General features: G+C 37.4%; 1 protein-coding gene across 3 annotated transcripts in view; it reads left to right on the forward strand.

The window, feature by feature from the left end:
- Window positions 1–14,745, forward strand: part of Vps13a (vacuolar protein sorting 13 homolog A) — a 173,855-nt gene that overhangs the window by 68,758 nt on the left and 90,352 nt on the right. For all 3 annotated transcript variants that reach the window (XM_021151796.2, XM_021151798.3, XM_021151797.2), the window contains exons 25-31: window positions 8,217–8,371; window positions 8,723–8,879; window positions 10,626–10,705; window positions 11,826–11,885; window positions 13,043–13,196; window positions 13,915–14,031; window positions 14,112–14,215. In XM_021151796.2, coding sequence (XP_021007455.1) covers window positions 8,217–8,371; window positions 8,723–8,879; window positions 10,626–10,705; window positions 11,826–11,885; window positions 13,043–13,196; window positions 13,915–14,031; window positions 14,112–14,215 — 827 coding nt within the window. The remainder of the gene's footprint in view (window positions 1–8,216; window positions 8,372–8,722; window positions 8,880–10,625; window positions 10,706–11,825; window positions 11,886–13,042; window positions 13,197–13,914; window positions 14,032–14,111; window positions 14,216–14,745) is intronic.

The following is a 14,745-nucleotide window of genomic DNA, read 5'->3' on the forward strand; positions in this document are numbered from 1 at the left end:
AATTTGCACACAGGCAATGATTAATCAATATAGTATATTTCATTCTCAAAGAACTTTCCTAGCCAGTGTCTGAGCATTGGAACCATCTATTTACCTAAGTAATTTACTCTTCCCTAAAATTGTTGTTACAGTCCTCCTCATCTTCCCCTCCTTTGTAAAGAAGACTGTGAATATATGAACCTCCTTGGGTCACGTGGACAACCACAGTCTTGTGTTGATTCTCTTCAGTTCACATTAATTCATTTTTCTACCTTTACCACTGTCTCTGGCTAGTTCCTTCCAGCAAGCCTGTGAATGTTAGACATCAAAGGGAAGCTTCTCCTTTTTAGGCCATAGTAAGTTTACTGACACATGATAAGTCATGCTTGGGGCAGGAGGATGAGAGCTCCTCATGTTACTCAATTAAAAACGGGTTTTTTTTAATTTTTAATATTTTTATTACATATTTTCCTCAATTACATTTCCAATGCTATCCCAAAAGTCCCCCATAGCGCCCCCCACTTCCCTACCCACCCATTCCCATTCTTTTGGCCCTGGCATTCCCCTATATTGGGGCATATAAAGTTTGCAAGTCCAATGGGCCTCTCTTTCCATTGATGGCCGACTAGGCCATCTTTCGATACATATGCAGCTAGAGACAAGAGCTCCGGGGTTCTGGTTAGTACATCATGTTGTTCCAACAATAGGGTTGCAGATCCCTTTAGCTCCTTGGGTACTTTCTCTAGCTTCTCCATTGGGAGCCCTGTGATACATCCAATAGCTGACTGTGAACATCCACTCCTGTGTTTGCTAGGCCCCGGCATCGTCTCACAAGAGACAGCTATATCAGGGTCCTTTCAGCAAAATCTTGCTAGTGTATGCAATGGTGTCAGCGTTTAGAAGCTGATTATGGGATGGATCCCTGGATACGGCAGTCTCTAAATGGTCCATCCTTTCATCACAGCTACGAACTTTGTCTCTGTAACTCCTTCCCTGGGTGTTTTGTTCCCAATTCTAAGAAGGTGCACAGTGTCCACACTTTGGTCTTCATTCTTCTTGAGTTTCATGCGTTTATCAAATTGTATCTTATATCTTGGGTATCCTAAGTTTTGGGCTAATATCCACTTATTAGTGAATACATATTGTGTGAGTTCTTTTGTGATTGTGTTATTTCACTCAAGATGATGCCCTCCAGGTCCATCCATTTGGCTAGGAATTTCATAAATTCATTCTTTTTAATAGCTGAGTAGTACTCCATTGTGTAAATGTACCATAATTTCTGTATCCATTCCTCTGTTGAGGGACATCTGGGTTCTTTCCAGCTTCTGGCTATTATAAATAGGGCTGCTATGAACATAGTGGAGCATGTGTCCTTTTTACCGGTTGGGACATCTTCTGGATATATGCCCAGGAGAGGTATTGCTGGATCCTCCAGTAGTACTATGTCCAATTTTCTGAGGAACCGCCAGACTGATTTCCAGAGTGGTTGTACAAGCTTGCAATCCCACCAACAATGGAGGCGTGTTCCTCTTTCTCCACATCCTCGCCAGCATCTGCTGTCGCCTGAATTTTTGATCTTAGCCATTCTGACTGGTGTGAGGTGGAATCTCAGGGTTGTTTTGATTTGCATTTCCCTGATGATTAAGGATGTTGAACATTTTTTCAGGTGTTTCTCTGCCATTCGGTATTCCTCAGGTGAGAATTCTTTGTTCAGTTCTGAGCCCCATTTTTTAATGGGGTTATTTGACTTTCTGGAGTCCACCTTCTTGAGTTCTTTATATATATTGGATATTAGTCCCTTATCTGATTTAGGATAGGTGAAGATCCTTTCCCAATCTGTTGGTGGTTTTTTTGTCTTATTGATGGTGTCTTTAGCCTTGCAGAAGCTTTGTAGTTTCATGAGGTCCCACTTGTCAATTCTCGATCTTACAGCACAAGCCATTACTGTTCTATTCAGGAATTTTTCCCCTGTGCCCATATCTTCAAGGCTTTTCCCCACTTTCTCCTCTATAAGTTTCAGTGTCTCTGGTTTTATGTGAAGTTCCTTGATCCACTTAGACTTGACCTTAGTACAAGGAGATAGGAATGGATCGATTCGCATTCTTATACATGTTAACAACCAGTTGTGCCAGCACCATTTGTTGAAGATGCTGTCTTTCTTCCACTGGATGTTTTTAGCTCCCTTGTCGAAGATCAAGTGACCATAGGTGTGTGGGTTCATTTCTGGGTCTTCAATTCTATTCCATTGGTCTATTTGTCTGTCACTATACCAGTACCATGCAGTTTTTATCACAATTGCTCTGTAGTAGAGCTTTAGGTCCGGCATGGTGATTCCACCAGAGGTTCTTTTATCCTTGAGAAGAGTTTTTGCTATCCTAGGTTTTTTGTTATTCCAGATGAATTTGCAGATTGCGCTTTCTAATTCGTTGAAGAATTGATTTGGAATTTTGATGGGGATTGCATTGAATCTGTAGATTGCTTTTGGCAAGATAGCCATTTTTACAATGTTGATCCTGCCAATCCATGAGCATGGGAGATCTTTCCATCTTCTGAGATCTTCTATAATTTCTTTCTTCAGAGACTTGAAGTTTTTATTATACAGATCTTTCACTTCCTTAGTTAGAGTCACGCCAAGATATTTTATATTATTTGTGACTATTGAGAAGGGTGTTGTTTCCCTAATTTCTTTCTCAGCCTGTTTATTCTTTGTGTAGAGAAAGGCCATTGATTTGTTTGAGTTAATTTTATATCCAGCTACTTCACCGAAGCTGTTTATCAGGCTTAGGAGTTCTCTGGTGGAATTTTTAGGGTCACTTATATATACTATCATATCATCTGCAAAAAGTGATATTTTGACTTCATCTTTTCCCATTTGTATGCCTTTGATCTCCTTTTGTTGTCGAATTGCTCTGGCTAGGACTTCAAGTACAATGTTGAATAGGTATGGAGAAAGTGGACAGCCTTGTCTAGTCCCTGATTTTAGAGGGATTGCTTCAAGCTTCTCACCATTTACTTTGATGTTGGCTACTGGTTTGCTGTAGATTGCTTTTATCATGTTTAGGTATGGGCCTTGAATTCCTGATCTTTCCAAGACTTTTATCATGAATGGGTGTTGGATCTTGTCAAATGCTTTTTCCGCATCTAACGAGATGACCATGTGGTTTTTGTCTTTGAGTTTGTTTATATACTGGATTACGTTGATGGATTTAAGTATATTGAACCATCCCTGCATCCCTGGGATGAAACCTACTTGGTCAGGATGGATGATTGTTTTGATGTGTTCTTGGATTCGGTTAGCAAGAACTTTATTGAGGATTTTTGCATCAATATTCATAAGGGATATTGGTCTGAAGTTTTCTATCTTTGTTGGGTCTTTTTGTGGTTTAGGTATCAGAGTAATTGTGGCTTCATAGAATGAGTTGGGTAGAGTACCTTCTGTTTCTATTTTGTGGAGTAGTTTGTGAAGAACTGGGATTAGATCTTCTTTGAAGGTCTGATAGAACTCTGCACTAAACCCATCTAGTCCTGGGCTTTTTTTAGTTGGGAGACTATTAATGACTGCTTCTATTTCTTTGGGGGATATAGGGCTGTTTAGATCATTAACCTGATCTTGATTCAACTTTGGTACCTGGTTTCTGTCTAGGAACTTCTCCATTTCATCCAGGTTCTCCAGTTTTGTTGAGTATAGCCTTTGGTAGAAGGATCTGATGGTGTTTTGGATGTCTTCAGGATCTGTTGTTATGTCTCCTTTTTCATTTCTGATTTTGTTAATTAGGATGCTTTCCCTGTGCCCTCTAGTGAGTCTGGCTAAGGGTTTATCTATCTTGTTGATTGTCTCAAAGAACCAGCTCCTTGATTGGTTGATTCTTTGAATAGTTCTTCTTGTTTCCACTTGGTTGATTTCGCCCCTGAGTTTGATTGTTTCCTGCTGTCTACTCCTCTTGGGTGAATTTGCTTCCTTTTGTTCTAGTGCTTTTAGGTATGTTGTCAAGCTGCTAATGTGTGCTCTCTCTAGTTTCCTTTTGGAGGCACTCAGAGCTATGAGTTTTCCTCTTAGAAATGCTTTCATTGCGTCCCATAAGTTTGGGTATGTTGTGGCTTCATTTTCATTGAACTCTAAAAAGTCCTTAATTTCTTTCTTCATTCCTTCCTTGACCAAGGTATCATTGAGAAGAGTGTTGTTCAGTTTCCACGTGAAGGTTGGCTTTCTATTATTTATTTTGTTATTGAAGATCAGCCTTAGTCCATGGTGATCTGATAGGATGCATGGGACAATTTCAATATTTTTGTATCTGTTGAGGCCTGTTTTGTGACCAATTATGTGGTCAATTTTGGAGAAGGTACCATGAGGTGCTGAAAAGAAGGTATATCCTTTTGTTTTAGGATAGAATGTTCTGTAGATATCTGCCAGATCCATTTGATTCATAACTTCTGTTAGTTTCACTGTGTCCCTGTTTAGTTTCTGTTTCCACGATCTGTCCATTGGTGAAAGTGGTATGTTGAAGTCTCCCACTATTATTGTATGAGGTGCAATGTGTGCTTTGAGATTTACTAAAGTTTCTTTAATGAATGTGGCTGCCTTTGTATTTGGAGCATAGATATTCAGGATTGATAGTTCCTCTTGGAGGATTTTACCTTTGATGAGTATGAAGTGTCCCTCCCTGTCTTTTTTAATGACATTGGGTTGGAAGTCAATCTTATCAGATATTAGAATGGCTACTCCAGCTTGTTTCTTCATACCATTTGCTTGGAAAATTGTTTTCCAGCCTTTCATTCTGAGGTAGTGTCTATCTTTTTCTCTGAGATGAGTTTCCTGTAAGCAGCAAAATGTTGGGTCTTGTTTGTGTAGCCAGTTTGTTAGTCTATGTCTTTTTATCGGGGAGTTGAGTCCATTGATACTAAGAGATATTAAGGAAAAGTAATTGTTGTTTCCTGTTATTTTTGTTGTTAAAGTTGGCATTCTGTTCTTGTGGCTGTCTTCTTTTAGGTTTGTTGAGGGATTACCTTCTTGTTGTTTCTAGGGCGTGGTTCCTGTCCTTGTATTGGTTTTTTTCTGTTATTATCCTTTGAAGGGCTGGATTCGTGGAGAGATAATGTGTGAATTTGGTTTTGTCGTGGAATACTTTGGTTTCTCCATCTATGTTAATTGAGAGTTTGGCTGGGTATAGTAGCCTGGGCTGGAATTTGTGTTCTTTTAGTGTCTGTATAACATCCGTCCAGGATCTTCTGGCTTTCATAGTCTCTGGTGAAAAATCTGGTGTAATTCTGATAGGCTTGCCTTTATATGTTACTTGGCCTTTTTCTCTTACTGCTTTTAGTATTCTATCTTTATTTAGAGCATTTGTTGTTGTGATTATTATGTGTCGGGAGGTATTTCCTTTCTGGTCCAGTCTATTTGGAGTTCTGTAGGCTTCTTGTATGTTCATGGGCATCTCTTTCTTTAGATTTGGGAAGTTTTCTTCTATAATTTTGTTGAAGATGTTTGCTGGTTTTTTGAGTTGAAAATCTTCATTCTCATCCACTCCTATTATCCGTAGGTTTGGTCTTCTCATTGTGTCCTGTATTTCTTGGATGTTTTGAGTTAGGATCTTTTTGCATTTTACATTTTCCTTGATTGTTGTGCCGATGTTCTCTATGGAATCTTCTGCACCTGAGATTCTCTCTTCCATCTCTTGTATTCTGTTGCTGATGCTCGTATCTATGGTTCCAGATTTCTTTCCTAGGGTTTCTATCTCCAGTGTTGCCTCATTTTGGGTTTTCTTTATTGTGTCTACTTCCCTTTTTAGGTCTAGTATGGTTTTGTTCATTTCCATCATCTGTTTGGATGTGTTTTCCTGTTTTTCTTTAAGGACTTCTACCTGTTTGATTATGTTATCCTGTTTTTCTTTAACGATTTGTAACTCTTTAGCAGTGTTCTCCTGCAATTCTTTAAGGGATTTTTGTGCTTCCTCTTTAATGTCTTCTACCTGTTTACCAGTGTTCCTTTGTATTTCTTTAAGTGTGTTATTAAAGTCCTTCTTGAAGTCCTCTACCATCATCAGGAGATATGCTTTTAGATCCGTGTCTAGCTTTTCCGGTGTGTTGGGGTGCCCTGGACTGGGCGAAGTGGGTGTGCTGGGTTCTGATGATGGTGAGTGGTCTTGGTTTCTGTTAGTAAGATTATTACGTTTACCTTTCGCCATCTGGTAATCTCTGGGGTTAGTTGTTATCGTTGTCACTGTTTAAAGATTGGAGCAGAAGCTGTGTTAACTCACCAGAAGTCTTAAGATCCTGTGGTGGGTGTTGTGGGTAGCTGGCGAGTGTCAGCCGACTCTGCCGACTCTGCGCCCTAGCTACCCCGGTGCTTTTCTGACCGGAAGAGACTTGTGGCCCTACGTAGGCCAGATTTCTGCCTCTCCAACCAAAGCAGTCTCAGGTCCCGCGTGATTGGACTGGAGCAGAAGCTGTGTTCCACTCACCAGCAGTCTCAAAATCCTGTGGCGGGGGTCGTGGGTAGCTGGAGGGTGTCAGCCGACCCTGCGCTCTAGCTATCCCGTTGCTGGTCTGGCCGGATGAGGCCTGTGGCCCTACTCAGGCCGGTTTCTGCTTCCCTAACTAATGCACTCTCAGGTCCTGCCTAAAAACGGTTTTGATTTCTTAAGTAGTTGATTAGCTCGATTTTTCATGTAGTATTTTCAGATTATGGCTAGTTACACACAACTTAAATGACACTAAATCAAGCTGCAGTCAAAGGGGTGCTTTATTAACATTTCTGGCCCTGGGCTCTGTGCTAATATTGCAGAGTTTTAAACTAAGTTCTATTATACTTTCCAAGTTCAGTGAGCATGGTAGCTTATTACTTTTAGTATTCATATTGTACACAATCACAGGTATTGTTTTCTGCTATAAACATTTTTTATCTAACTTTGAAATATACTAATGCTTTTTTAAAAGTTGATTTTTTTTTTTGAGTTGGAAGAGATAGCTCATTAGTTAAGAGTTCGTTCTGTGCTTGCATAGGATCATAGTTCAGTTCGTAGCACTCAGCTCAAGGGAGTCTGTGGCCTTTATCCACTCCCTTCATTCATATGCCTGCCAACAGATACATATGCATAAAATAAATAAAAATGACTCTTAAGAAGTTGGTTTTAATGGATGACTGTGAGCATCCACTTTTCTATCACACAGGCACTGGCAGTGCCTCTCAGGAGACAGCTATATCAGGCTTCTGTCAGCAAGCTCGTTAGTATCTGTGATAGTGTCTGGGTTTTGTGGTTGTTTATGGGATGGATCCCCAGGTGGGACAGTTTCTGGATAGTCATGCCTTCAGTCTCTGCTCTCAACTTGGTCTCTATAACTCCTTCCATGGGTATTTTGTTACCCCTTCTAAGAAGAATCAAAGTGTCCACACTTTGGTCTTCCTTCTTCTTGAGTTTCATGTGTTTTCAGTCATCCATTAAACGGAGCACATGGTCCCCGATGAAGGAGCTAGAGAAAATACCCAAAGAGCTGAAGGGGTTTGCAACCCCCTAGGAGGAACAATATGAACTAAACAGTAACCCTAGAGCTCCCGGGGACTAAACCACCAACCAAAGAAAACACATGGAGAGAGACTCATGGCTCTAGCTGCATATGTAGCTGAGGATGACCTAGTCGGTCATCAATGGGAGGAGAGGCCCTTGGTCCTGTGAAGGTTCCATGCTCCAGTATAGGGGAATGCCTGGGCCAGGAAGCAGGAGTGGGTGGGTTGGGGAGCAGGGGGAGGGTGGAGAGGATAGGGGATTTTCGGAGGGGAAACTAGGAAAGGAGATAACATTTGAAATGTAAATAAAGAAAATATCTAATTTAAAAAAAGAAATTGAGGCCGGGTATGGTGGCGCACGCCTTTAATCCCAGCACTTGGGAGGCAGAGGCAGGCGGATTTCTGATCTCGAGGCCAGCCTGGTCTACAAAGTGAGCTTCAGGACAGCCAGGGCTATACAGAGAAACCCTGTCTCGACCCCGCCCCCCCCCCAAAAAAAAGAAATTGGTTTTAAGCTAAATATAAAATATTTTATAATTTTTATACATTTTGTCCTTTGCAATGTTAAATTTATTTAAAAGTAATTTCTGTATTCTTTTTTCTAAGCTTTTGTGTTGGACTTTTAATATATACCCATAGCATTTTAATGCTTAAATTTATTTCAGAAAAATTATAAAAATCTTAAGCATATGTTATTTCTATTGTTGACTAAAACAAAATATTTCATGAAATTTAGACTCAGAGGAAGAATTTTTTGATGCACCATGTAGTCCCTTGGAAGAGTATCCTCAGATGTCATGTAGAGATAAATGTACTCGACAGAAAAAATTACAAAAGAAAGATTGTGTGATGAATCTTGTTCAACTCAGGATGAGATTTGAAGTAGCAGAGGTAAGTTACATTAAATGTGGGCTATGTGAATTGTCATTTATACTTTGTACCGTTTACTCAAATAGTCTTCTTGCTAATAGACACTGCCCAAGGCATATGGTGTATGGTTTTCTTCCCTTTTTTTTTTTTTTTTTTTTTTTTAAGATCTATCTTACTTAAGAATTAGTGTTTAAGTGGTATATTGTGGGCAGTTTTTCAGTACATGTTTTTGATGATGATTCTGTAAGTATGCTTTATATGTGTGTTGATATAAAATCAATATTAAATTTTGTAATATACTACATAATACATCTTGTGTATTTATATATTGTTATCACATATGGACCTGTGTACTTTGCCTTTCCCCTGCAGGTGTCCATTCAGTTTTATCACCTTGTGGGAAACTGTGAGCTACCTGTGCTGGAGATGGGTGCTTTAGGATTGGGGACAGAAGCTGAGTTTAGAACATTTGACTTGAAAGGAAGTGCCTTTTTGAAAGAATTATGGTTAAAATGTCCAGAATATTTAGGTAAGACTATTAAAATATGTACATTATTTTCATAATTTGATTAACTTCTGTATTAGTCAGGGTTTTACTGCTGTGAACAGACACCATGACCAAGGCAAGTCTTATAAAAAAAACAACATTTAATTGGGGCTGGCTTACAGGTTCAGAGGTTCAGTCCATTATCATCAAAGTGGGAGCAGGGCAGCATCCAGGCTGTCATGGCTCATCCAAAGGCTGCTAGTGGAAGACTGACTTCCAGGCAACTGGGGTGAGAGTTTTAAGCCCGCACCCACAGTGACACACCCATTCCAACCAGGTCACACCTATTCTACCAAGGCCACACCTCCAGAATATACAAACCATCACACCTGCTACGGAATTTTCTGTTGATCAATAAATCATGCTCCTTTGTCTAGAAACATTATTGGTTGCCTATCCACTAACTTCATAAACAACATTTTGATTTCTTCTGGGTTTTGGCAGTTATTAATAAAGATGCTATAAATATCTATATACAAACTTTGGAATAGAGCTAAGATGCGCCTTTCTTTGGTAACTACTAAGGAGCATAGCCCCTAGATTATATGTGAAGTATAGAACGTTTGTACTGAATCTCCAAACACTTCCTGGGCTCATGTCACTTTTTCATTTCTGCTGGTAATAAATAAGAGTGCTTGTTGTTCTGTCCTTGTCACATCTTGTTAGTGTCCAGACTTGAGTCCTTCTAATAGGTATGTAATGGCAGTTTGATTTTTTTCTGATTTCATATGATGCAGAGAATCCTTTCATGTTTGTCCTAACTTCTTTGGTGAGTAACATCTGCTAAGTTCATTGGCTTTTTTTTAAAATCATATATCAAATTAAGTGGTTTAGCCTAAAATTAAGTCAGAGATGATACATGGTACAGTTTCCCAGTCTACTTGTTTTCCAGCATGTGGGAACTTGAGTGAGGTAGACTGTGTTACAGTTATCTCTCAGTCTCTCAAACTTGAGTGTGGTAGATTGTCACAGTTGTGTATTTGTATTTGTGTAATTATACTACAATTATCCCTTAGTCACATGTAGAAGGTGTTAAATTCTGTTCTGTTATGCCAAACTTATGTGTAAATGAAGTGTGGCTCTTCTTTAGGATTGGAAACTGTAGTGAGTAGTACCTCAAATAGAAAACTGGTTCATATACTCTTAAGCTTTTAGGTTTGAAGGACTGTATGCACATTGTTCTGTTTTCTCTGCAAGACATGGTCATTAGTTTGTGGTTCTTTAAGTCTCGAGATGCTGATTTTCAACAGCCCTAAGTATTTGATAATGACGTTCTAAGTGCTATACAGATACCTCTTGCCTAGGAGTTCTCATAGGATTTTTAGTTTTGAACTGGATCAAAAATATAACTAGTAATTATTTTATAGTGCTAAGACTGATTTCTATCTGGTATATAGAAAATAATATATTTTTTTTGATCCATCTCAACAACTAGTGTTTTCAGTGATACTCACTGTTTTCTTTCAAGGCATAGTTATGACTCAATACTAGAATTCTTCATGCCCTAAAAATTAGGTTGGTTCTTTAACAGCTTGCTTGTTTTAGTTACAGGCTTAAGACCAGTGTTAAAGTACAAGAGAAGAGTACATTGTATGGAGAATGAAATTTTTTTGAGTTTAAAAAACTCTCCTTATTGAGGAGAAGCTAGGGAAATAATTTTCAATCATAATTACTAATTTATCTTCAGTTAATTTTCCCACCAAGAAATAATTGTTAAATTATTTTTAGATGAAAACAAGAAACCAGTTTATTTGATCACGACCCTGGATAACACAATGGAAGATTTATTAACATTGGAATTCATGAAGGTAAGTAGCTTTGATCTCACCTCATAGGCATGTGGATGTGCTATTGAAATTCAAAATTTAGCGTACTTAATCCACACTCTTAACATAAGCTTGTCTCTTCCTCTAAGGTTCTTTTTGTTTTGTCATTATTGTCATGTGGTCTTGATTTACAAATACTTCATACAGCAAAATAAGTTCCCTGTGTTCCAAGAAAAAATGCCCTATAGGTTGACTTTATGCCTTATTGTGCGGTACAGGAGGATGAATTTACTTCATTTCTGCCACTGTCTAGTTACTTGCTTTTTAAGTGTCCTTTGTGATGATTCATAATGTCTGTTTTAAAATTTTGTGAATATTAATATTTTTAAAAAGGGGGTGGGAGTAGGGACTGGAGAGATGGCTCTGTGGTTAAGAGAACTGAATCCTGAGTTCAATTCCCCACAACCATCACAGTGGCTCACATCCATGTGTAATGGGATCTGATGCCCTCTTCTGGGGTGTCTGAAGACAGCTACAATATACTAATATATATTAAATAAATACTATTTTAAAAAAATTTATGAGTCTTCTGTATGTGCTGTGGTCTATTTATGAATTATTCTTTATTTTGCCCTTCTGATGCTTTCATAGTTATTTTGAAATGAATTTTGCCAAGATAATTTTATTGTATTTAAAACAATTTTTCTTTCTATTATTAGTGGAGATTTAAAAAAATTTTTTGCTATTAAAATTGTATCAGGTTTTAGAATACACAAAATCTAAAGAATATAAATAAAACAATTGTATCATATGCATATTAAATGGATATATATACACATATAAAGTGGCTTGCAAACTGATAATTTTGAAAAAGGCACAATTTATTCTTTTTGAATAGTAATCCATTTAATTTGCATATACATATATATATACATACATACACATACATACATACACATATATTGTGCGTGCATATTTATAGTATATGTATATGATATACATATCTATAGCACTAAGTATAAAGCATAATATTCACTGACACTTATGATTAATGTATGTATAGTGTACAAATCTTGAGAATTTTACACCTATCAAGCAATTGTAGGTATAGATTACATGCATTTCTAACATGTCCTAACTGATACATTTTCTTTTTGGATAGGTTGAAAAAAATGCACCAAATTTGAATAGTACCTATAACAATGTTTTACAACTTATTAAGGTATGACTATATAATTATTTATTTAAAATTAAATACTGTATTCCTGTGCCTAGATGTTTTACTAATAGTTATTTTATAATTGAAATCATAAGATCCTTGAGCATAAAGCTGAGTATTTTATTTTATGAGATATTTTCTTTATTTACATTTCAAATGTTATCCCCTTTCCTGGTTTCCCCTCCGAAAATCCCCTATTCCCTCCCCCTCCCCTTGCTCCCCAACCCTCCCACTCCCATTCCTGGTCCTGGCATTCCCCTATACTGGGGCATAGATCCTTCACAGGACCTAGGGCCTCTCCTCCCATTGATGACAGACTAGGCCATCCTCTGCTACATATACAGCTAGAGCCATAAGTTCCACCATGTGTTTTTTTTTGATTGGTGGTTTAGTACCAAGAAGCTCTGGGGGTACTGGTTAGTTTATATTGATGTTCCTTCTATGGGGCTTCAAATCTCTTCATCTCCTTGGGTACTTTCTCTAGCTCCTTCTTTGGTGACCCTGTTCTCCGTCCAATGGATGATTGTAGCATCCACTTCTGTAGTTGCCAGCCACTGGCAGAGCCCCTCAGGAGACAGCTATATCAGGCTCCTGTCCGCAAGCTCTTGGTGGCATCTGCCATAGTATCTGTGTTTGGTGGTTGTTTATGGGATGGATCCCCAAGTGGGGCAGTCTCTGGATGGTCCATCCTTTCGTCTCAGCTTCAAACTTTGTTTCTGTAACTCCTTCCATGGGTATTTTGTTCCCCCTTCTAAGAAGGATTCTGAGCTTCTGGGCTAATATCCACTTATCAGTGAGTGCATATCAGGTGTGTTCTTTTGTGATTGGCTTACCTCACTCAGGATGATGCCCTCCAGATCCATCCATTTGCTTAAGAATTTCATGAATTCGTTGTTTTTAATTGCTGAGTAAGTACTCCATTGTGTAAATGTATCACATTTTCTGTATCCATTCCTCTGTTGAGGGACATCTGGGTTCTTTCCAGCTTCTGACTATTATAAATAAGGCTGCTATGAACATAGTGGAGCATGTGTCCTTATTACAAGTTGGAACATCTTCTGGGTAAATCATGTGTTTTATATCACAAAACATATGGTATTATTAAAACCATCAAGTCAGATTTTTATTGACCTAGTACTAAAGTCAGTTTTGTTCCATAGGTGAATTTTTCCTCTTTGGATATTCATTTACACACTGAAGCACTTCTGAATACAATGAATTATCTTAATAATATTCTTCCGGAATTAAGGGAAAAATCTGCCTCAGTGCCTGCTGCAGAGCCGGAAGACAAAGGGGACATCATTAAAAAACTTGGTATATTTCTTTTAAGTTTATTTTTTGTTTTTGTCACCAATTGAAACAGTAATTTTAGGCTCCTTTTAATTAGACAAATAATCTAAAATGATTCATCAGATACCAGGTTAATTTTAGAAAACTGAAATAAAGGAAACTGATTACTATTAAAGAAAAATTGCTTATGTTATAATAGATTTAAGTTGTAAATTAGATGAGAAATATTTAATTTAAAGTTTGTGTATGATATTTCAGATTTGAAAAATGTAACTGGCAGCATTTGAGTATTATCATGGTTTCTTTTTAATCAGGGTGCAGATTAGGATTGAAGATGCCCTCAAATCCAAATGTCCTTGAGTATAATAGTGATGTTCCAAAATCCTTTGATTTTGGAGCATTTGAAACTTCGCACTAGAGATGCTCTATCTGTTATCATTTAGAATAATGAGCACCTCTGCTTTCCATGATGATGGTGTCTCAAAGATTCAGTTATTGGTATGGTTTCTCAGTTTCAAAGGATTAGTCACCTCTAGGACCATTCTTTGGCCTGCTTGTTTTTGTATTCATTAGGTAATTGTTTTTTATAGTGTTCACAATTCAGTAGGGAATAATTTATTTTCGCTTATAGTTGAATTGTAAATCTGATTACTTATGGTGATATTTTATCTGCCTTCTATGTGTAGTGTGGTAATTTCTAAACCTTTCCTTGTGTTGTTACAATGTGATTTTTGTTTTGTAGCTTTAAAGCTACCCACGAATGAAGATATTATTACCTTGCAGCTTTTGGCAGAATTATCTTGTCTACAGATTTTTATTCAGGATCAGAAACAAAACATTTCTGAAATTAAAATTGAAGGTAATAACATCTCATAAAATATATTTAATATTAACAAATTGAAGAAGACAGAACAATCATTTATTGTTTTATTCCCCTAGGGCTTGATTCTGAGATGATTATGAAACCTTTAGTCACTGAAATAAATGCAAAGCTAAGGAATATAATTGTGTTAGATTCTGATAAAATGGCTATCTACAAAAAGGTGAGATTTTGTTTTTATTAAATACTAATACATCATTAATATGTAATGTTCATATCAATTAAATAGTAATTGTCATATATTACCAGTGTTTCTTATGCATGGTGGGGCTAGATTAAGGCACAAATGATTTATTAGCTTTGATGCTTAAGATTTGTGTGATCCTTTTTGTTATATAATTTAGCTTTTATTTATAAAATTAAAATTATAATTTTTCCCAAGTAAATAATGTTCTTGGAAGAAAGAACCTTTGTGGTGGTTGGGAGAGGAGTGTTGCTAATAATTCTTCTCTCTCCAAAATAAATATTCTGTTCTTCAAATATCCTAAGCTGCCTGTTTCGTATTAGAAGGTGTGAACGATTTCAAGTGTATTTTCAAGGATGCTCACCAGTATATATAACTATTAAAATAAGAGAATTCTTTGAAAACAATGTCGATGGCTAGTTATTTTGTTAGTAATTCTTGAATAATAAGGAATTTAAGCAGACTATGTGTTGAAGGAAGTGGTGATAAATACTAAAGTGTGAGATAAG

This window comes from Mus caroli, unplaced genomic scaffold, assembly GCF_978045245.1.
Source record: "Mus caroli unplaced genomic scaffold, Mus_caroli_1 scaffold_20, whole genome shotgun sequence".
NCBI classification, from domain to species: domain Eukaryota; kingdom Metazoa; phylum Chordata; class Mammalia; order Rodentia; family Muridae; genus Mus; species Mus caroli.